This window comes from Symphodus melops, assembly GCF_947650265.1.
Source record: "Symphodus melops genome assembly, chromosome: 7".
NCBI classification, from domain to species: Eukaryota; Metazoa; Chordata; class Actinopteri; order Labriformes; family Labridae; genus Symphodus; species Symphodus melops.
This window is the reverse complement of record NC_136697.1, coordinates 13,103,044-13,126,749: the sequence shown is the minus strand read 5'-3', so window position 1 is coordinate 13,126,749 and position 23,706 is coordinate 13,103,044. Positions and strand designations below refer to the sequence as shown.

General features: G+C 38.9%; 1 protein-coding gene across 3 annotated transcripts in view; it reads left to right on the top strand.

Annotated features, from left to right (window-relative positions):
* The window catches only part of kcnn1a (potassium intermediate/small conductance calcium-activated channel, subfamily N, member 1a), a 60,325-nt gene extending 40,798 nt beyond the window's left edge, over positions 1-19,527 (top strand). For all 3 annotated transcript variants that reach the window (XM_079348240.1, XM_079348239.1, XM_079348241.1), the window contains exons 5-9: positions 4,809-4,950; positions 5,051-5,161; positions 6,482-6,609; positions 10,856-10,925; positions 14,938-19,527. In XM_079348240.1, the coding sequence (XP_079204366.1) occupies positions 4,809-4,950; positions 5,051-5,161; positions 6,482-6,609; positions 10,856-10,925; positions 14,938-15,243 (757 nt within the window). In that variant the 3' untranslated portion in view covers positions 15,244-19,527. The remainder of the gene's footprint in view (positions 1-4,808; positions 4,951-5,050; positions 5,162-6,481; positions 6,610-10,855; positions 10,926-14,937) is intronic.
* Positions 19,528-23,706: the final 4,179 nt, after the last annotated feature.

Here is a 23,706-nt window from a genome sequence, read left to right as displayed (position 1 = left end):
GTTAGAGTGATACAAGATGATGTGAAGGGCTTATTTAAAAATCAGAATCAGTTTTATAGCCAAATACATTTACATATACAGGGATTTTATCTCAGTGTATTGGTGTGAAAGAAAAAAAACAAATCTAAAATAACAAGTACTTAAATAAAATAAAATATGAGAAGTAATTACCAAGCTTAGGTCTTGTATTTCACTTTTTTTATTAGGGTGTCATGCAAGACATTTTTTAAGTTATTCCAATATAGCAGAGTCTTATAAAGTCCTCAACATCTTTGAAATGGATGAGATTCACAAACACACTTAATCAATTCAGCCAACGGAGGCCTGGATTCTGCCTTTCTGCAATATCTGCGAGTCAGCAAACCCAAGGAGCTCTTTAATTTAGAATCATAGCCTAGTTGCTTGACAGAAATACAAAATGTTCAGTTTATTAATGCAGTGCAATCATATTGCCATTGGTACAACAACAAAAATTAAATCCCTACAACGCATACTGTAGGTGTATGAGGTAAGGTTGCCTGGAAACAAAGGATCATCAAATCCCACTTTTTCAAGAGTCTATAGTTCCTGTAACACAGAACGCCTCCAGTTGAGTTCATATTTGATGTTGATTGGCTAAAGTTTAAATACAAGACACGTAAGAACATCAGTCCTCTCTGTTTGATTAACAAAAAAGAGATCTTTGTGACTTTGAGCCGTTTCACTGGTCATGTGTGTTTGTTTAACTTGACCACAGTTAAACTTGGGCACAAAGCCAAACAATGAAGATGGCTGCAGATACTCATTTATGTACTCTGCATGCATGCTTCATTTAAACATAAAGGTGTAATAAGACCTTACAGTGAAAACCTTTCACATTGTAGCTCAGGCAAGCAAATACTACTTGGTGTTACCAAAATGTGTCTTCTGCGCTAGCGGGCTCATAAAATGCAAGTTAAATTTAGACAAAAGACAAAAAGGCCGTTTGAACCACTCTGTAAAGTTGTGTTTCGAGCTAAATGCTAACATAGGCTAAGCCTGCTAGCAGATAAATGTCAGCATCATTGTGTCATCATGTTCACATTGTTTTAGCATATTATAACGCTAACATTTTCTAATTAGTGCTCAACTCAAAGTCAGTTGAGGCCACAGGAAGTGTTACTAGTTTTACTGGGATATCATCAGAAACTACTGTCATACATTAAATCTTATTAATGTATCTAACATTCATCCAACAGATGTTTAAATTTCTCAATCCATAAAAAAGGAATGACAGAACAACAGGAAGACTGATCTGTAAAGCCATGTTTCAAGAGTTGGATTTTAAAACAGCTGCAGCTGTGATTGATTGAGAAAATCTGTTAATTTTTTTAGGACATGATGGCAGTGTTTTTAGCTGAAGCTGAATAAACTTTTTTCTTTTTACATTCTAATTTTATCATGCAACTTGGAAACTTTTTAAAATGCACATCATATAACTGCTACACCCCGCTTGGATGGTGCTGCTGCTGCTGCTGCTGCCTGCTTTCTTGCTTGCTCTGCATTTTGGCTGCGCTGTAAAAACACTGTTACGTTTGCAGTTTTTTAATTAGGTCATCATCACTTTGAGTTTAATCTGCTCATGTTTACTGCAACTAGCACTCTCCCTGAGGAGCAACACAACATATTTTGTACGAAAGTAATCTCAGGCGGTGCTCAAATTCAGTTAGATCAACAAGGGTGGTACTTGTTGATTGTTTCATTATTTATTTTTGGTTGATGTGAAAGCAGATATCAGAAAGATGAGAGGAAGTACTGTTGCTGTATACAGGGTAGATGTAGGAAGTTGTTAGCATTACTTTAGAAGCTGACCAAGAGAGGTAAAACTGAACACATGTATATATAAACACACTGAATTTAGATTTAAGGTAGGATTACCTTTTTTGCATGAATATTGTTTGTTTGTTTGTTTGTTTTTTATAAAAAGGGACAGAAGAAAAAAGGTTTTGTGTGTATATGTTTTAATGTGTGTTTTGGCAGCAGGATGTGTGAGGCTCTTTCACATTTGATCCATCAATACCTGTCTGTCTGTATAGAGGTTGTACTGTCACTTGTTATATAAATCATTAGCTCATCTGTATATATTTGCAGCTGAAACATTACATGCCTGGGAATAATACATTTTTAACATGAAGAGAAAACGCAAGAGTGGCTGTTATACTTCAATCAAGGACAGGGCTTACTTCGATTATTGTAATCATTGCTGGTTATTAGAAGACGTCAAGGATCACAGGGAAGTAGATTTATTGAGGTTAATAAACTTATTATTGTAGTGCTGTTTAGCTGGAGATTGAGCCATAAAGATGATTCCTATTATTGTGTGTTTGTCGCTGTAATCCCTCCTCTTATCCACAGCAGAAGCAAAGTTATAGTGCTCATTTGAGTGTAAATGAAAGCATTATTTGACTGGATAAATGGCATAATCTGAGATATAGAGTTAGTGATTTTAGGAGAATGCTTTTGCTGCAGAATGTCTGTCAGGGAAGATTTTACAGCGGGGGATAAAACAGTCTTCTCTGGACACTATATACCTCATGTCCTGGAATAGGTTGAAAGTGGTGCCAGCTCTTCTCCATGCTATTCCAAAACTTGACACAGTATATTGAGAGCCTTAAAATGCTATCGATTAGCTCCCCGTCAGCCTCTGTCTCTAACCCCTTATTGCTGTCTCTTGAAATATGTGTGCGTACACAATATAGTGCCACATCCACCATTAGGAAAGCAGATCATAAAGAGCTTAAAAAACTACGCCTTTGCCATTTTTGTCAGGCATATTTATGGGAAATATTTACAAGAGAGAGACAGAGGGCCATATTATAGATAGTATTGGTGTGCAAAAAGGTGAAGCACTTCTCAGTCTGCCTTGAAGACATGACTCACTCTCTGCACGCCTTGATGTCAAGATGAATAACATTAACATACTAGTCACTTGTAATTACAATATTTAGCCAGTTGATCAAGTTTAGCCCCCCGGCAGCTATCAAAGGGCAGCTGCTGCAGCGTTTGGATGCAGGTAAAAGAGACAGGGGTGTCAAATTCAATGAGCTTCTTCCTTTGTTACCTATCCAATCCTACCCTGCTGTTTACAAATGAAGGCCTGTCCGAGAAGATGTACGATCCCCCTCCATCTGATAGTGCTGCAGAAACTGTCTCAGGTGGTTTTCATCGCTAAAACAGGACCCCAGGTTTCCCCCAAAAGCCCCTCTCCTCCCCCTGCTCTCAATATACTGGCTTTGAAGCATGCATGATGCAGACATCTTTTTTACTCCTGCATGGTGTTGTACAGACTGCTTCTCTGCATGTCATTTTAGAGGCTTGAATCCCACAGATTGCACACTTTTTTTGTCACAGGAAAAAGAAGTGCTCATGGCTATTTTCCCACTGACTTTGAGCATGAATAGAAACTTTGGAATGACAGGTGCAGAGGCATGATTAGTTGATATACGAAATGGATGTCAATGAACTGTCTTGGAGGAAAAGGAGGAGGAGGAGTTGGCTTTTCTACTTAGATATATATATATATATCAGTTTTTTTGCCCTCGTTCAGAAAGGGAGTACGACGAAAATTACTTGTCTAGTCCACATGTTGGGTCTCTACTCGTAGTCCGAAGTCCTTGGTTATTAATTTTTCAGCACCAAAAAACGCTCCAAAAATTGGACCCTATCTCTGTACTCTTATCCGCAGAATCCTTGCAAAATGTTGTTTAAAAGTGTGTAATAAAGCTTTGATTCTTACTCCAAAATTAAATCTTATCTGATCTCCTCCTAGACAGCCCATTGGGAATAATGAGCTGTGTTGAATAGGGGATGGGTGGTTGAGGCAGATTTGCCTCTGTGATGGACTTTTGTCTTGCTTTAAAGAGGTATGGGAATGTCATCATCAATCCAGCTTTGTAGTGTGCTATTTTTTAAATGCCTTTGCACAAGAAGTGTGGGGCTTTGGACTGTCAAATCAAGCATGGCTGTCAGCTATTTTCAGCAAATGTCTTTGAAATAATGATTTGCATTGCCAAACCTTTCTTGGGAGGCAGAATAAAATCAATATGGGAAGATTTGCAACAAAACTGTGACCAATAGACAGATTGTACGTTTGATTTAAAGCAGCAGTGTCTGCACTTTTTGGATGCGCTAACATTACATTTGTTGGTATAATATTTAAATCAAGTTTGGCATATACACTATCAGTCCCACAACAGTGCTATGGCCAATCTCTTTGTCATGGAAGCATGTTGTATAAGAATAATTCATTTCAATGCTAATGTTCAGAAAGAGAAAGTGATTTGGCCCCAGATTATTTTTTTCATATCCAGTTCTCATCAAATGGGTTCATTTGTTTATTTAAAGACACTGAACATGATGCTCAGTGGTTTTACTCTCTCAGTTTGACATCATTCCATCAACTTCTTTAAAAAAACTGACACTATTTGCTTTTTGTATGCCCCCATGTCAGTTGAAATTCCTTTCCATTAAACATGTTCCTCCATCAAACTGTCTCAAAGTACAATCAGAGCAAAAATTGAATTACAGTGTCACTTGCAAATCCATGAAAAAATACATTCATTTTTGTTGTTCAAAATTGACAATTACTTAACTGTTTTTACCTAACAGGTATAAAAAACCTTACATCATGACTTTTCCCTCCTCCTCGATCTTCTCCACCTCCTCCACCCACCACCCCTGCTTTGTTCACATTTCTCCACTTCATTTTCTAGCATGCTCACATTCAAGAAGGTCTGTGTTGTTTTACTGACTGTGTGTATCCCCCACTCTGTTTCTCGTCATAATTTTAGGTATCATGACAAACAGGGAGTGACCAGTAACTTCCTGGGAGCCATGTGGCTCATTTCAATCACCTTCCTCTCCATCGGCTACGGGGACATGGTACCCAACACGTACTGTGGGAAGGGCGTTTGCTTGCTTACAGGGATTATGGTAGGTAGCTCAACTTTTACTTGCAGCTGGTGTAAACATTGTTTTAAAACTTTTACAAACATTTAAAAGGAGTTTCTGTGACCTTGTCCCTGTGCAATAGGGAGCTGGTTGCACTGCACTGGTGGTTGCAGTGGTAGCCAGGAAGCTGGAGCTGACCAAGGCTGAGAAGCACGTCCACAACTTTATGATGGACACACAACTCTGCAAACGAGTAAGTCTCGGCATGAATGAAGTGTTTTATTGCTCTTCTTTTTTACGACAAGGAAGACAACTTATTTGACTTGTAACCCCCTGTCTTTGTATGATCACTGAAATGGTTGCATGTTAAGAAATGTAACTATTTTCATTATAGAACAATTAATATTTTTAACATTAAGATCAAACTTTAGTTTTAAGGTATTAAGTACCACAAGTTAAACTAATAGCAACTACCTAACACAGGTGTTATTGTCTCTCAGTTAAATATACAGTAGATGTATTGAGTTGTATCTTTACAGATGTGGATCTGGACACATTTTTTTCAGAAATAGATTTACTTAGTGTCCACATCATACGGTCAGTTTTAACATTTACAACTACTGTGGTTTAATGTTGAGTCGTTTGATTCGCTATTTTTCAGTGCGACTGTGTGAGTTAGTATTTTAGCGTTATGGATTCTAAACTCTAAGACTCAATGTTGGTTTTGAATGGGTTTGTGGTTAGATGCCTGTTTGTTTTTTATAGAACTGCTATTTTTTATTTAATTGTCATGTTTATTGTTATTCTTTAGTGCTTTTTTGTTTTTTAATGCACTGCAGGTTTGCACTGTGGGTTGAGGGGATTGAAATTTAATCTGTGCTGTATGTTTAACATGGAGCATATTTGACAAATAAAGCCTACCTACCTACCTGAAATAAGGTGGTCTGTGGTTAACACAAGCTGAAAAGATTTTGACGTTTTGTTAGAGACCCTAGTAGTAAGACCCTACTTGTGAATTTTAAAGTTTCTCTTTACAGCCCCTAGTTATGTTTTTCAGTGCTCTTGCAAATATTAGGTTAATAAACAGTTTATTAAACTACAGATTTGCTAGCTTGTCAAAATTAGATCGATGAGGCACAATGGTCGTGACGTCAAAATCAACCGACCGCGGCGTAGTTAGCTTGTAGCACAACGTTCAACTTTTTACTTCTCTCAGCGGCATTAACTCTTTAAATTTCATATGAATGAAGTTAATCTGTAAAGATTATCCATCTGAACAAAACAGCTACGCATCAGAAACGTGTGTTTGCCACAGAGCTTATTTTCTGCCATGATCCAAAATCCAATGCAAAAATCCTATAGGAGAATTCTATTCAAACCCATGGTGAAGCTACTTTTGGATTGGCCTTCAAAAATAAGTTATCACTTTTCCAGTCTATACATGGTCCTCCTTGCCCTGGACTGCATGTAATAGACTGAGGTGGGTTGCCAATATTAATTATGGATGACGGCGCCTGAACACTTTGTAGAAGCTTCTGTACATATGATGTCTTTATTTAACCTTGCTTCACAGGTAAAGAACACAGCTGCCAATGTACTCAGGGAAACATGGCTCATCTACAAACACACTAAGTTGGTCAAGAAGATAGATCATGCCAAAGTGCGGAAACACCAGCGCAAGTTTCTCCAAGCCATTCACCAGTAAGTCCTGCTCTGAATTCTGAATGTAAGGACTGTAACTTGATGAGAATTTTGTCAGTCGAATGGGTATTGGCTGTTTGATACAAAACTCTAACTACTCTTTCTTTATACCTTTACTGAGCAACACGCCAAATTCCTGTAACTGACTAGATTGTTTTTGTGTTTTTTTTACATTTTTACCTCCAGGACAAACTTTTATCAATCTTCCAGTGACCCACGCCTATATCCAGTCACATTGCCATTTTATTAAACAAAATTACTTAACCAGAAAAAGGATTTTAGCCCTCTCATGTTGGAAATTATCTTTCGTATTGGAGGCGGACAAATAGATTTGTGGTGCTTTGTATTGATGAGCTGCTGACTCAAACCACAACACTCGTCGATTCACGGCTCGCATTGAGCTGAAAAAATAAAGTTTTTCTCCAGTGTTGTTGACCCAAGTCAAAGCTCAAAATTTCAATCACGCATGTGATGAGTATTTATGCAACGTTAGCTCTACTTTGCTTTTCAAATTCTGATTTTTATTGTATCAAACAGATTTATTCCAGCTTTTACCCATTTTCTTACAGGGTGTTTGTTTTGGATAGAAGCTCTCAGTCAGTAATTAGGCTACCATTTAAAACATTTTTGAGACAAGATTTTTGACATTTACACTCCGCCATGTTGTTGCTCCTACATTTATAAATGTAAGATGCTGCAGCCAACAAAAAAATGAAAGAAGATCAAGGATTTGACTGACAAAATGTGGCTTGAATAAGGGTGTTCTGGATTAATGATAAATCCTAAGTTTTCAGATGGTCAGAATGTCGTATTGATTATTTTAACTTCACTGTATTGTTAATAAAGCTAATGCAGTGGGGAAAAAGAGACTATTTGGTACTATCAACCAGGCTTGTTACTATATCCTCCACGAGAGTACATCTGCGTACAGCTTTTCTGCCAACACGTATACTCCTATTACACCTTTCCATACAAACGCACACATTTACAATTTAGCGTAATGTTCCTTCCTCTTACCCTCCCCCACCCCTCTCCCTCCGACCCCCCTTTTGACCCTGTGCTTACAGTGACAAGTGTAATGGTTTCACTCGTTTCGTGAATGTTGTGGGGTTAAAACTCTGTACTGTGTTTTGTCTTTGTTTTGCTCTATCACCGCAGAGCTCAGAAGTAAGTTGAGTCTTCTATGTATCCTTCTCCTATTGTTTCCTCAACATTATCCTCCTCCTCCTCTCCATGTCGCGATTGACATGCATGACAAAAAAACAAACAAAAAAAAACCATGTTGCCAAGAAGAAAAAAAAAGGAAGAAAGATTTTTGGATGCAGTTTTTTTTTTTCTTTTACTTCAGTGTTTCCATTTACTTCCCCCTCCCTCCCATCCCCCCTTTGAATGGAATGAAACTAAAAATAAGCATCAACATTTTGCCACCGGTGTCACGAGTGGTGGTTGTTTGGATAGAACGTGTGAAAGAAAAAACATCTTATACAGAATGAGCTTGGAACTTGGTTGGCCTTGCCAGCGGTTCATTATCATCTACAATGTTGCCCATGATTAATATAGCTGCTCTGGAGGCTATATTAACCTCATCCTACACTCCTGTTGGTTTTGTGATGACATGAAAACACTTTTCCGTAATTATACTCGAGTTCAAATGTTTCTTGTTGTTAAAATATTGATTTTGAGCTTGTCTTTCTTAAATAGGATCAAACGTCACGTCAAAAATGAAATCACACTATAAGCAGTTCCTTCAGGAAGCTGTGATGGCTGCAATGAACACAACCTCAACCATTCCCTCACAATTTGTGTGACCTTGTTATTACATCCAATCACCACAGCTTTGACCAACAATCCTAGTTCCCCTGTGCTGTAGACACAAGAAGCTCCATTATGTTCACAAGGGCTGCACAATTAATTGCACCTTCCTATTATCAGAATATGAGCATTTGCAATAAACATTTCAAAAAGTTGTGAATTTGTGGTAATGAATGAGAAACATTTTGTGTGTAAATAAACAAGGCTTTATTTATCAGTATGCATCTTTTACCTACCGGATAGAGTCCTGGTTATAAAGGCCACGTTTTCCCACCATACCGTATGCAGCTTCAGCTCGCCTCAGAGTCATGGTGCCAATAAAGTCATTTCAAAAATGCTTGTTGGATTAGATTCAGAAGGGATGTCAAATAAATAAACCACATACTATGAGTTATAGCTTAGATGTATTTACATATTATTCATCACACTTTATAGTTATCGTGATACTAATTATTGTTGTCAAACATCAAACAAGCGTTGTAATCTGAAGCATTTCTAGTGAGATTATTAAGGTTACAAAGACAAGCAGTTGCAACCATGTGTGCAGTACTCATATTCAAGCAATCTTATAAAGAAAAAAATACAATCTAAGCAATTTAGAAAAAGACCTGCTGCAAGATCAGGTATTTAAAGCCTCAACAATCACAGAAAGTCTGCAAAATCATGGCGGGACTAAAAAAAGGACACATTACATCACAATAGGTTGACATTTTGTAGAAGACAGTTGCACTCATAATTTGTTACACTATTAAGTTGCGCTTGAAGCATTTGGCCCCCATTCTTCGACAGCCATAAGGGATGACAAAGCCGAGCAAACAGACACATACGAGCCGAAATGGCTTCCCACAGAGATGGAGCTGAAAGCGAGCAGTCTCACTCTGCTCTGATATACTGATTTGCACATGAATAAATGCCCTTGAATGTCATCCTGTCTCATAATTTGCAGAACAGGGAACTTCCTCTCGTACATCCAGTTGATGGCTGTGTGATGCCACCGCTAACAATGACACATTGTTCGCATAAGCGCTAGCAGCTCTGGCACTTCCATAATGTATTTGATTAGAGATAAAGAGGCACAAAGGCATCACAAAACATGTCCCATATATCACTATGCAAGTTATTTCAAATGTCTATGTTGTTGTATGTTCTGCAGTGTCATTAAACGGGTTAATTTCTGGCATCTTTTATCTGTGGCATTCTCTCACACACATTTCAACTAGGGATGCACCTATGTATCGGTTTAACATCAGTATCAGCCGATAACAGACACCGGCACATCTGCAAATAATGTGGCCCGAACCGATGTCAGTAGCAAATGTTGGCACGAATCAGTTTTATGCTGGTATCTAGTACACCTAACTATTGATTCAGAGAAGAGCTTTTTAATGGGCAGAAGAAGTAACCTGTGAACAAACTCTGATCTGTATGCATGCACAGCCATGATGAATTCTGCCATTGTGGGAGTCTTAAACCAGTAATACAAAAACATCAGCTAAGATGCTATTTTTAAAACTCGTATCGGCCCTGATTTTCAAAAAAGGGTGCATCTCTAATGTCATGAGCATACACACAAACATGTACAAAATCCAGTTTCATTGTGCACCAAGTCACTCACAGTCACTGCACGCTTACTGAATGACCAGTGTGTTTACATGAATCCTACCACTGACACAGGGCATGTCATCTTTTTACTTTTTCAACATCTTACTTTACGGTGGGTGCAAAATGGGAATGTTTTGATTTCAAACATAAATCTGGGGGTTTTCTTCTCTGGAAGCATATTGCAATTTTACAGGAAAAATGTTTATGTTTTATCACAGAAAAAGTGTGTTTTTGGCACTTTATTGGATTAAGTTTCAGTGTTTGAAACAAGATCATCTCCAAGTATTTAGGTGTTGAATGAAGTAAGAGTACTACAGCTTTTCTTTTAACCACGTTCTAATTATTATTATGAAAACGATGCGATATTAAAAGATGGATTTCAGTCAAATGTGATAAACACAGGTCTTTCTTTTAAATGAGCGTAGTATGCTTCCACATTTTTGCATGTTTTGGTTGGTATTGCATTGACCAAGACAAGGAATGCTTCTTTATATTTATACACATTTCTTTACACATGTATACTGTATATATATGTGTGTAAAGTATATTTATCATGCATGCAGGCTGTCCTCTCTTGTCCATGTCATCAGTAAGAGAGCACGCCTGATTAAAAAAATGTTTTGTTCCTCCTCCTCCATCCTTCTTCTCTTCGGCCCTCTCTGCCCCTCAACCTGTCTCTCACTCCATGCTCCACACCTGCGAACCGCCTTCCTCCTCCTCCTCCCCTCTATTCCTTTTTTCCCTCTGCCACTCTTCTTCACCTCCTCATCTTTCTTCTTTGTCCGCCTGTTCCCTCCCTCCTCCTGTCCCCATCTCCCTGTGCCTCCACCAGACTGCGCAGCGTGAAGATGGAGCAGAGGAAACTCAACGATCAGGCCAACACCTTGGTGGACCTGGCGAAGGTTAGTCAAACCTTTGAAATATACTCCAAACCAACAATAATTGAAAAAAAAAAAAACGTTTCCGGGTATAGTTCATGAGTGGGAATTACACTGGAAACCCAAATCAAAATTAACGTGTGAATAAATAGTTTCCTCTTGATGTGATACAATATCCATTCTCTAGACAACAATAAGAAGTCTGCCATGATACAGTTACATTTCACATAAAGACACATTCTTTTAAATGTTTATACAATGTTATTGCTTTAAATGTTTCTAAAATTTGAATGAAGAGTGACAACCCTAAGAAAGGTCTGTTTCATGCCTCAGTTTTCATGTTTAACTTCAAATGCTTAACATAATTATACATGTTTGTGTTTCACATAGAGGTGTGCCATATTGACATTAAAACATGAAACATTTCCGAAAAATCCCATCAATTATCGAGATAATTATAATTTCACATATTTTGCATTAAAAAAAACCTCAAACCTGTCTCTCTTTTTATGTTGTTAAAGATATTAATTAAAAAAAAAACTTGTTGGAGAGAAACAGGCACATTAACTTGAAACTTAGTCATTCAAGTAAATTATATACATTTTTTTTTTTTAAAAACCCTGAAAATGCCAGAGCAAGTTTTGGGATCAAACAGTGCAAGAATTTGTCAAAGTGGCCAACAGGATTTACTTTTTGAATATGAAACAAATACAAAGAGTATTACAGGAGCCTTTTAAACTAGAGGCCTTTCCATGTAGGGAACGTGCCCTGTAAACATGGCATCTGTATTATAATCAATACTTGTATCGAGTGTTCTCAAGAAATCATGTGTTACTCAGTAAACTCTATGTCTCAATAAACTTCACATTAAAGTACAAAGTGAAAACCGTGTGTACTGCACATTATAGACATTAACATAATCTACTAAGGCTAAGAAATAATCTGCACCTATGTGCATATCAAAAGCTAAGAGCCCTGAAAGCACAGGCCCAGATGACAGCAACTCAGCTTGTAGAGTCTGGGCAGTGAGACTGATAATTTTCCAAAACGCATGAATCCGAGGACAACTACATTGAGTTAAAAGTAAAAAATAATAATGTCATATCAAACGGTCACTTTGAAAAAAAAACAAAAGTCCCAAAGAGGGCCTAATAGAGTGACCCCTTCAACCACCAATAAAATTCATGCTGAATTAATAGGATGAAAGTAAAAGGTATAGAGAAGTTTTTTTCCACGCCTTCACCAAGGGGTATAAAAAGGGATGTTTTTGATGATTGTGTTAGTTCCTTCACCTGAGGGGCTCACTGGTTTTTGATTCTGTAACGATGAATAAAGCTTTCATAAGCTCAACTTGTGGTCTCCAAGTCCTGTCGCTGAAGAACTCTGAGACTCCAATTCGAACTTGAAGAAGACAGCTAGGCTTAGAGAATACAATTTAGCAGCCTTTGTTTTGGTCAAAAAACTAGTCCTGCCTGCCCAGGTTTGAAAGAAAGGTGACACAACACTATACTATGCACGGTATATCTTTGGTCCAAAGTACTCGAAAGCTGTTTGAAACCATCTCCCTTCAACTGCTTGAATTGGAAACATATTCTCTACAACATAATTGGTGACAGCGTTTTCTATTTCTTGCCATCTGTTGCCTGTCTTATCATAAGGCTCCCTTTTGCTGAAGGACTCTGCCAAAGTTTGCTGCGAGTGTTGCAGATACCTCAGCTAATTGGTCGTGGTTGACCGCTAACTCCCGAAGCTTTTAATATTCTGTGCAGTGTTTAACAGGGCGAGCTGTCTGATCACTGTCCATAATGGCAACTGCTATCTGACAGTCATATTGTTCTTTATCTTAACTCTTCACTCCTTCTCTATGTTGATCATCATCCTTATCTATGTGCATTGGTATAGTTCATATCTAGTCATTATGGGATTATAATGAGATGTCTGTGTTTCAAAATGAAGGACAATCATTGAAATGACCATGTAGATTTATATTTGACTCATCAATTTGATGAATTTTGCCACAGGTGCAGTAGTAACATGAAACTAGCAAACGCTAATGACCTAGCAATAGCTAATGCTACTACACCAGCATTAAGCATTGCATTCACGGCATCTATGATAACAAGGACAATTATATGCACTTTTATGCAATCTGCTTCAAATTATCTGGATCTGATATGATCTGGTCTTGGATCTGATAGTAAAGCATTTTATAACACACCATTCAGTGACCAGCTGGAAAGAAATTTTTGAAATAAAAGTCCTAATGCCTGCTTCATTGAGACTAATTCAGACGACTCAAACGTACAGTTAAGTGGTGCATTAAACCAATGACAGATTTATTATTCCTGTGGGGGAGACCAGGGACAAGCCCCCATGCCCACACAGTCTTAAAAAAGTCTGAAAAGACAGTATGCGGATGTAAGAGACTGAATGCAGTCATGCCTCGATAGCTGCTGTCTGAACCACCAAAGCACAGCAGAGAGGGGGTTCAAAGAGAGGTACATGACAGCGGCCTCATTTGATGTGGATGGCGTTTTCACTCCAGTGTGTTTTTTAAAAGGTTCAAAGGCCAAGTCCTTGTATGTGTGTTTACTTGCCTGTACTATGCTCAATGTCCAGGTGCATCTGTGTAAAGCAGCACAATGTCTCTTTTTTTTAGGTCTTCTACTGACCAATCAAACGTGTGTCAAATACTTTGACAAAAAGCTTACACAGTAGAACATATTTATGGCATCAAATGACACAAAGACACACTCATCGGCCACTTTATTACTAGTACTAGTACTGGGTTGGATCCCCTTTAGCCTTCAGAACTGCCATAATCTTCCATGGCATAGATTCAACAAGGTGCTGGAAACATCGCTCAAAGATAGACATGATAGCATCCCACAGTTGCTGCACATGGTGACACTCCTGCCCCAACACATCCCTAAAGTGCTCTATTGGATTGAGATCTGGTGACTGGAGGCCATTTGAGTACATTGAAGTCATTGTCATGTTCAAGAAACCAGTTTGAGATGATATGAGCTTTGTGACACGCTGCATTAACCAGCTGGTAGTAGCCATTAGAAGATGGACATGGTCAGCAACAATACTGGACGAGTTGTGTGTTTGGATATGCATTCCACTGTTGTAAAGAGACATCATTTTAGTTACTGTTGCCCTTCTATCAGCACAAGCCTGACAATTCTCCTCTGTCATCAACAAAGCTTTTTTGCCCAGAGAACAGCCGCTCCCTGGATATGTTCTCTTTTTCGGACCATTTTTTGTAAACCCTTGAGATGTCTGTGTGTGAAAATCCTAGTAGATTACCAGTTGCTGAAAAATTTAGACTAGCCCGTCTAGCGCCAACCAACCATGCCACGTTCAAAGTCACTTAAATCACCGTTCTTCCCCATTCTGATGCTTACTTTCAACTTCAGCAGATCGTCTTGACCAGGTCTACATGCCTCAGTACATAATGATAATGTATTTGCATTAACAAACAATTGAATAGCTGTACCTTATAAGTGGCTGATGAGTGTGTATTTATAACTTAGCACTTACAGTCTGATAAGAAAATGGCTGGATACAAACACTGGCCCCTCTGCACCCACTGCGGAACAAATAGTGTCTAAATAATGGAGAAGCTTTTCATTAAATGAATGAGTTGTGTCAGGCTTAAACAGAAACGCATTAAACAGCATCTCTGGCTATAAATGGATTGGAGGAGCCAAAACAGTGATAAGATCAAATCTGTGCTGACTCGCTAAAACTATACAGCTCCTCTTCACAATGGATCCTGTCATTGTTTTCTCCTCTTTAGATTTAGAGGGACAGATGAAGACTATTTACTAGGGTTACTTATTATCACATGTATGGTAATGTGGACATTATCTTAAGCTGCTGGTCTCATTGTGGATATTCAGTAAAAAAAACGTTGTTTCTGGTTATTTATCTTTTCTCTTGCTCTGTTGCTCCACCCTTCTTCTTTTCCTTCTCTGTCATCCTGTACCTCTCTCCTTCTCACACACATTTACCTTCTCCTCTTCATTAGACCCAGAATGTGATGTATGACCTGGTGTCAGAGCTGCAGGAGCGCAGTGAGGAGCTGGACAAGCGCATCGGCACATTGGAGGACAAGCTGGACTCTGTGACTGGCAGCCTGCAGGCGCTGCCCTGCCTCATCTCCCAAGCCATAACCCAGCAGCAGCAGGACTTCCTGGACGGCTTTGTTCACCGCTTTCGTCCCGCTTCGCTAGCCTCAGAGCGCTCTGAACGCTCTGAGCGATCCTGGACTTCCACCGCCCGCAGAAGGCGTTCTCCCTCCACAGCACCACACACCTCCTCTGATAGTGGATAACCTCGACAAAGCATTGCAGTCACCTTTGACCCCCCCAACTCCTAAACCAACGCATCACCTCATCCAAAGCTGTCCCTGTAACCGCTGGCCGAGTCCATGTCTGGACTTATAATGAACCCATATCTTGACCTCTGACCTGATCAATGACCTTATCTCTTCCTATCACCCACCCCCTGCCCTGTCCCCACCCAACATCAAATCCAAAAACCAATTCTTCTGTGACTGAGCGGTTCAGCACAGGACTGGATCAGAGCTACTCCAAAAGAACAAAGAAAAGCAAACAGACTTGCAACAAGAAAAACACAAATGCATCTTAAAAAAAATAAAAATAGAAAAAAAGTTTAAATGACTGAAAAACCGAGATAAAGTAGAGATATGGTTTATGTTTTAGCCATTGTATGGCTGTTCAAGTTAGCTTTTTTGTAAAAGCCCTTGTATAGTTAAAAAACGACTGAGTTCAGGGTCACTGGGGTGAGAGCTGGCTGTCACACCGGAAAGTCCTTAAACACGAGGGAGGAAGTTGGTCTGTGGAGCTGAGGGACTCGGCTAGCTGTTTATACAGGATGGAGACAGAGACGTCCCATTGGATTTCCCTTCAAAAAACTAGTGTCATGGATTCTTTCCCTTAGGTTTGGGTGAAAGCTTTAGAAGAAGCTCTGAAAGCCCTGACTTGAGGTCAGTCAATGAAAATGAGTTCAATGTGGAGGGGAAACTGTCACAAAAGAGAGACAAGGGAATGCATATGGCATAACTACTGGGTAGGAAGAAATTACACAGTTGCCAACTTCAAGGTTTCAGCTTCCCTCTGCTTACAAAGGGAAAATAAGAGCGACTATCTTTTTTAGTTACATATTGACATGTGATTTTTCAGTGCCTGAATGTATAAATAGTAGAGGGTTATTTAATTACTAATTTCAGAGCTTTTTTACGATGTTAACAGTCTGAATACAGCATTGCATTCCTTTTTCAGATACATTCCTCTCCAAAAATTTAAAGAAAATGTCTTAATGTAATGCATTACATTGCCTCCATTGCACAGCGACTCGTTTTTTGAAACCCTTTTTTTCTTTTTGTACTAACACTTTAAGAAATGAAAAAGTTGAGCGAGAAAAAGCACAGGAGAATATTTGTGAGTGTGTTTGTTGAAGAATCAGTGAGTTCACTTTTAGGTCATACACAAAACAATGAAATATGTAGTAGACTATTCTTCCCTCCACCACTTATTCAAGCTTCCTTCAGATAATGGCACGGTTCAAAGTCAACTGGTTTATCAGCCATATAGGAACACATCCCATCATGGTCTGACTGAGAAACTAGCCCTGTCCCTTTGCATGGTTGTTTGCAGGAAACATTTTCCTCGAATAGCTTGATGATTTTACTTGATTTTGATTCTATCATGTTAACTTTTGTTTGTTGCCTTATTTCTCTATTTTTAAAAAAAATTAAAATCTCTTTTTTTTTTACTAGATACTTAGGGTTTTGAAGTTGCAGTATCTAGAGAGGTGCAGTAATGTCATTTTGTAATGCATTCCCTGTTTAAAATATGAGGCTGATGCTGATGAAACTTGGATAAATTAAATTTCCAGCATGTATTCCTAGAAATGCACTTCTACACTTTCTAACCAAGACAGAAAGGAAGAAAAAGTGAGACCACCCTCACCGCTTTATCGAAAAAGTTAAGATACAACTAGCAGCTGTTTTACTTGGCTCAGCATATTGACTGGAAACATGGAGAACAACTAGTCATGTCCAGAAATATATTCATACAATATCTGACTCTATTTTTTGTACAAAGACGTATATTTAAATATTGCAGTTGATAGAAGCTGCTTGGGGTCTCTCTTAGGAAAGTATCACACGGTAACATAAAGACCAGAAAAAAAATCCAAATTAATAGGCAGACACTTTTCAGATACAATTTTGAAGATATGAAATAACTTTAAGACTGCATGTAGATTGCTGAGCATATAGTGGTTGTGGCTCAGATTTGGCCCAGCCTTGTTCTTTTTTTAGTCTCCATTCTAAGCTTAGATACTCCGCAGCTAGCAAGAAAATGGTACAATATTTAATAAGAATATTTCCCCAAGATTCAACTATTACATGAACAGTATCTAGCCCCCTTTTATTTCTTTTTCTTTTTTTTAATTTTTTGGACATTACAGTACAATCACTTCGACGAAGAAGTCATTTGAAATCTGAATCTGAAAGGCATTGTGTTTGATGCATAGAGAGTTGTGATTACTTTACTTTTAGATGAAGGAACATACAAAAAATCTTCAAAGTAACACAAAAAGACAAAACAAAATTCAGAGAGGCAGTGGGTTAGCAGCCTGCCTGGAGCATAAAAACCGAGACACAGCATAGCTGCTCAGCCTTGTACAAATGACCCAGTGGTCACTTTGGGTATTGCAGCAAATTACAAAACCATTACTCAACACCTCCAACTGCAAACAATTCCAACTGACTTTCTTGTTTAACCGCTTAATTAATAATAACAGTTTTTTTGTTTTTTTTAAAAAACGAAAATGGCGATCTAGGCCAGCAAAAGAAACCCGATAATCAAATTAACAGAGGATAGACACTTTTTCAGTGAATATGCCAGTCAAGCAATTGTAATTTGACTGAATCGGCCTAATTTTGATGTCCTGTGTCCAGTAATCAGTTAGGTTACTTCTATAGTTAGCCAGCTAAATGCTAAGTAGTTTAAAATCATCAAAGGATCTTACTAAAGAACAAAAGCAAAGTTTAATGGCCCCTTTAGCTGACAAGTGAATACAGTAAATATTAATTTCTTAATCTTAATGTTATCCGTATGAGACAGGGACAGAGTACACTCTCCAACAGCCTTTGCAATGACAAGAGAGCACTTCATTTCAGGACATATTCAGATTGCAACAACTGGAACTTAAGCATGAGTATTAGCTTTTTTTCCCTTTCATCTTGAGTTGATGAAGCATGACTCTTTACTGCCCCCACCTCCTGCCACTTCTCGTGCATTGCTACACTCCCCTCCCACCCACCCTTCAAGTATGAAGGTATCCATCATGCCATTACACTCCCTGTTTCAATCAGTGTCATCCAACAAGTCAGCAAGGCTAATGGAAGATTATCTGCTTGAATACGACCTCACCTGCTTTTTCAGATCTAAGGTTTCCACCTCTTCATTACATCGAAGGTTTTTAGCCTCCCGCTTGTCATCTGTCATCATTAAGGGCATCAGTCCCTCAAAGAGGCTTCCTAAATAGCCGACAGCTCAGACCTTTGAGTGGTTCGAATGAAAAAAAGAGAGAAAGAGAGAGAAAGAGAGAGAGAGAGAGAGAGAGAGAAGCAGGGGAGCCCCCAGGTCATGTTCCATGTTGCACTCAGTCTGTAATATTCAGTTACACCAGGAAGGATCACAGATGCTGGAGTGTCCTCCCCAGAGAGACGGCGTTAAGGACTCCATCCTTCACCTGGCAGCCGGAAAGACAGGAAAGAGTAGATTGAAAAAAAAGAGTAAGATGAGAGTAAAAGCTAATTTACTGACAGATGTCGTTTTTGCCCAGGGGGGTTGTTAACAGCAAGAGAGGGTGTCCTGTAAATATGACCTCATTGTAGATGTCGCCAAGTAAACGGGACAAATGGTGAACCACAGGGGTAAGGGTGGCTGGGTTCAAAGAACAGCATGTTGCAAGTTTACAGTAGTAACACATTAAATAGAGATGATAGGAAATGTTTGAATTACTGGCAAATGAATCAAAGCCTTTAATTTCTTTTTTATAACTGCTATGATCAGGTTCTGCTATATTTTTTACACTAATAAAAAAGGTTTGTTTTCCCTCTTTCCTCTCGCCAACAAAGTCCTGCCAAAACACCATTCCAAAATTTTATGGAGACCTGTTTTTCTCCACCATGAAAATCAAAAAAGACATCATATTTTGTAGTTTAGCGAGGGAATTCATGATGTTATAACAATGATGGTAGGTCAATCAAAGTGAATAAAAGCATCGCAGAGTTTTCATAATCCTGAAAAGTAGGCTTTTCTTCATTGTGCAGGAATCAGACCACATTTCCACTGAACATAAAGTGAAACCCCCCTTCAAAAAATGTAACCCAATCATTGTTCTGTGTACACTGCCACATGATGCATAATGTACGTAGTAGCACTGGAATAAATTGACTTTTAATGGATGGCAAATGGGTTCAACATGTTCTCTGTATGCTGTTTGCTGTTCCTTCAATTTGCAAGTGAACTTTTTTGTCCTAGCAAGGAGAGACACCAAGGTCAAATCATTAAAGACTATCTTCAGCTATAACAAAAACTCTTTTCTTCTTTTTCATTTGGCCCCTGCAGAATAACGCCTTGTGCCTTTTTCTCATTAAATCAACAAAACAACGGTCCAAATCCCTGCCAAAGCCTGTCCTCCAGTCTGAAACTTTTCCACACAAGGTCCACCCGAAGGACGAGGGAAATGGCAGCTGCCTTAAGCCAATTGTGACACTGCGAGGTTGGTTGGCCCACGTGTTGATGGATACAGACATCACACGTCTCTTCCTGTAAAATTGTAAGGCAGGGACGTACAAAAACATGATTACAGGAGGATGTATTGACATAAACATAAACACTGCTCCAGAGGACACACAGCTGCTGAGGCACTGTTCCAAGGTGAACTATGGGCAGCACACACATACACATACACATAAACACACAGCCATTAATGCTGAAATAACAAGCTACTATTCATGTCCACATGCACAAACAAGGCTCAGCCTGGTTAATTACAGCCAAATCAGAAGGGACTTGGCAGCAGACCCATATCCTGCAAGAGTGGCAGAGTCAGTCACCCTGTAGCTGTTGCTGTACAAGCTTAAAAACACACAGCAGTGGAAACAGCTCCTTTGCTACATCGTGGCTACAGCATTATAAAAACCAAGCCTTTTTTTGATAATACAATCATTATGATACTTTCAGACTCCATGCCATCCTAATTGATTTGAACAGTGCAAAAAGTAGTAGTATAAGTATATTAGGCCTCACAAATAATCAGCCGGTATTTTTCACAGACAGGATCTGGGGATCTCCATCAGAAGAATTTGGACACCTAATATTCATTTTCCTGCATTCTGATCAGTTTTTATGCACCAATGTTAGCCTTTTCAGAAAAACAATTGTGATCTGATCTATTTAATAACGTTCCAAGTGTTAGTCAGAAACATGTTCACACAACAAAAACTACCCATTTAAAATGTAAAGGCCAGAAAATGTATTAATTTATTGATTCAACAGAACATAATGCTCTCAATTAAGTGTACTGTAACAAATGTGGATGCGCGACACAATTTGTTATTTCGGCCGGTAAAAACATAGCCCCACTGTTTCCATTTTGCAGTTCGGCTCCATTCGGCATACATTTTGCGGTGTTTCAATAGACTAAAGCCGGGAAAGACTCCCAAATAACCGATCCATACCTTCCTACTTTTTCTTTACTTCCTGTGTGACAACGGCAAACACAACCCCGCCATGTTTAAACACACAGTCAATTATTTATTCGGCTGTATTTCTCCTCGTGGCACACAGCCTCCTCTGAAACAAAGCTGGATTGTGTTTTGTAACCAAGAGACACATGTGACAGAGTAGATGAATTGCTGGATGTCTTCCATCGTTGGTTTTGTTTGAGTCGCACTTTTCTCCTTTGTTGAATTTATTAGTTAGCGGTTAGCTGCCATCAGCTATCATGTGACTTTATTACATAGCGGACGCTGTACGGTTGGCTGTGGAAAGGCAAACAGGATCAGGCTTTACCAAACCAAACTGTACCAAACTTTACTGATCCATACCGGAACGCTGTGTAGAAACTGGGCTTATGTTTGGCCTGTGAAGTTTTTACCAGCCACATTGGCCATTGAGTCAAAAAATGTATGGCTAATTTAGTAGGCCTATTTATTAATTTATTCTCTATTGTCATTACAATATAGAACAATGTTATTGCTTATCGAATATTTTACTCATATCTAATTTGAGCAGGCCTAATACCCTATTAAGTTATTATAAATACAGTATTTTTCTTAAAATTCTTTTTAAAAGATCAAGATCATTTATGATAATACATACTCTCTCTCTCTGATTTCCAGCTCTATGTATTCTCATTTCTCTCCAATAAAAGGCATGAAAAAGCCAAAAAGTAAATGTTGAGAAAATATTTCAAAGAATTTTGTTTAATATGGGGTCCATTACAAGACTAGTGAAAATAAACTGAGCTGAAGTCCTGCTTGGGTAACCATTTTATCAACCTCTCTAGAATTGTGCATCCTTTAATGAGCAAAGTTCAATCCTCTGAGTACAATGGAATCTTGTGTTTAAGTGTAAAAGACATGAAAAGAGGGGATCAAAAAAAAAACAGAGATCTCCCCTCGAGGGATCTAAAGCTCAGTCCACCTGGAGAAACAGCCACGAGAAAGAGGCAGAGGGCTGAAGATGACCCTTAGGAAGGACAGGGGGAGGAATCAGGTTGCATGAAGCGAGGGTGTTGAGGATCATCCCACAACGTGAAAAGATCCTTCAGGGACAGCTTGCAGCCAACAAGGGAAGTAATTTATTAAATTTATGTCAGGCCCCACTTTCCTCCCTGTCTTTCCTATGGGAGCAAATGGCTAGCAGCTGCATTATGCTTAATTCCCCCACTATCACTTTCAGCTAATGTGGTTTGGCATGCACTTTGGCAAATCAAAGAGAATAAGTATTGATCTTGGCCTTTTTAAACACACAATGCTCAAGTGGTAGACAGTGGGTGTGAAGGGCCTTTTCATTCCACCAAATGTTTTTATGAGAGTCATTTATTACTGCATCAATCATTTCTCTTTTTATCTTTCTACCTCTTCCTTTCTCATCCTCTGTCCCTCACTTCTCTCTCCAACAAATGTGATTCAGGATGATCTCATACAAATGTGCTTGTCTGTTGGAGGCTGCCATATTGTTATTTCTGTGCTTCATTTGGCTGTAAAGGAAGGGGGAAAAGCTTGTTTTGGTGCCCTCACGCCATGTATTAGGAGATCAAGCATCACAGTGTACATGTATCTATGTGTGTGTGCATGTGTGGACAAATAACATATAGGCCTACATTTATCCTCCTGTTTGTCCTCCACTTGACAGAATAATTTCACACAAGGTTATGAATTCAGACCCTTTTATCTCACTTTAGGTATTTTTGACAGTGATACAGATTAACTTCTTTTAGCCATCAATACTGAAGATCACCATTACATTACTATTAGTAGTCACCTCAAGTCAGGCTATTGATTGATGGCATATAATAGCGGGCAACAGTTGAATGTAAGAACGTGTAAATAAATCAACTTTGAATTAGAAATAAAGAAAAAGGGTACACAAACCCCATTGTGTCCAAGTACAACACAACAGAGCCATTATAAGTTGTTTAAGGCTGACAGGGTTGTTTACCATGAACAAGAGCCAGGTCTAGATGCCTTGTTTAACTCTCCACAAGTAAGACTGGAAACTTCTAATGATCCTTCAAAAACATCCATCACTCACTTATTCTTTAGCAGGTTTATCTGTGCAAGTTTTTTCTTTTTTAAGGACTGCATATCAAAGCTATTAAAACAGTTGGTTCAGTTCTCATTTCTAATACTTAATGTAGCACAGGACAGTGCAAGCTGCATGTATGCTCTTTATGTAACTATTTTACATATTAGGCTATTTGCTTTATATATAACCTAAAGGCCTACATATGTCTTGCATTGTTCTGCATATTATTTGCAGCTGAGCAGGCACCTCCGTCTAAAGTAGAGGACATGCATAGTACCAACAGCTGAGGTAGCCCCAAGCCAAGGCCACTGGTGGGATTCAGTGTACTCACTTGAGAAAGTGGGTTGCATTATGTGTTTACTGTACTCTATTGGTTACGAGTGCTGCACAAAGCGTGTGTATGTGAGTGTGTGTGTGTGTGTGTGTGTGTGTGTGTGTGTGTGTGTGTGTGTGTGTGTGGAGGGGGGGATGTCCTTGCCCTGAGCTTTCTCTATGAAAATCAGCTCTGCTCTGGAACAATCGCTGGCACAGAGTGACGTCACATTATACACGAGGAATTTGTCCTGGAGTCACATGAGTTAAATTGTATTTTTTTTTAAAGGCACATTATCATCGCTTAGGGGGAGAGCTACATCAAAACAAGCAGCTACACTTTGCCTCTTTGGAAACACTACCATACCTCAATATCTGGAAGGGGTTTTTTTGGATGGCAAGCAACTCTTGGCTTCTGTTTTGCTAAAGAAATATTGTCAAATATACTAGAGCGTAGATTGTTAGTTTGTGTTTAAAAGGGCAGCCAGGTTAGGAAACAATAAAAGGAGCCTAGAAAAGTTAACAGGGAGCGAGAGAGATAGAAACTCAGATAGAGAGGAGACAGAATAAACTCAGTCGGGGATAAGTGGGAAGCACAGGAGCATGCTGCCCTCTAGTGCCAAACACTT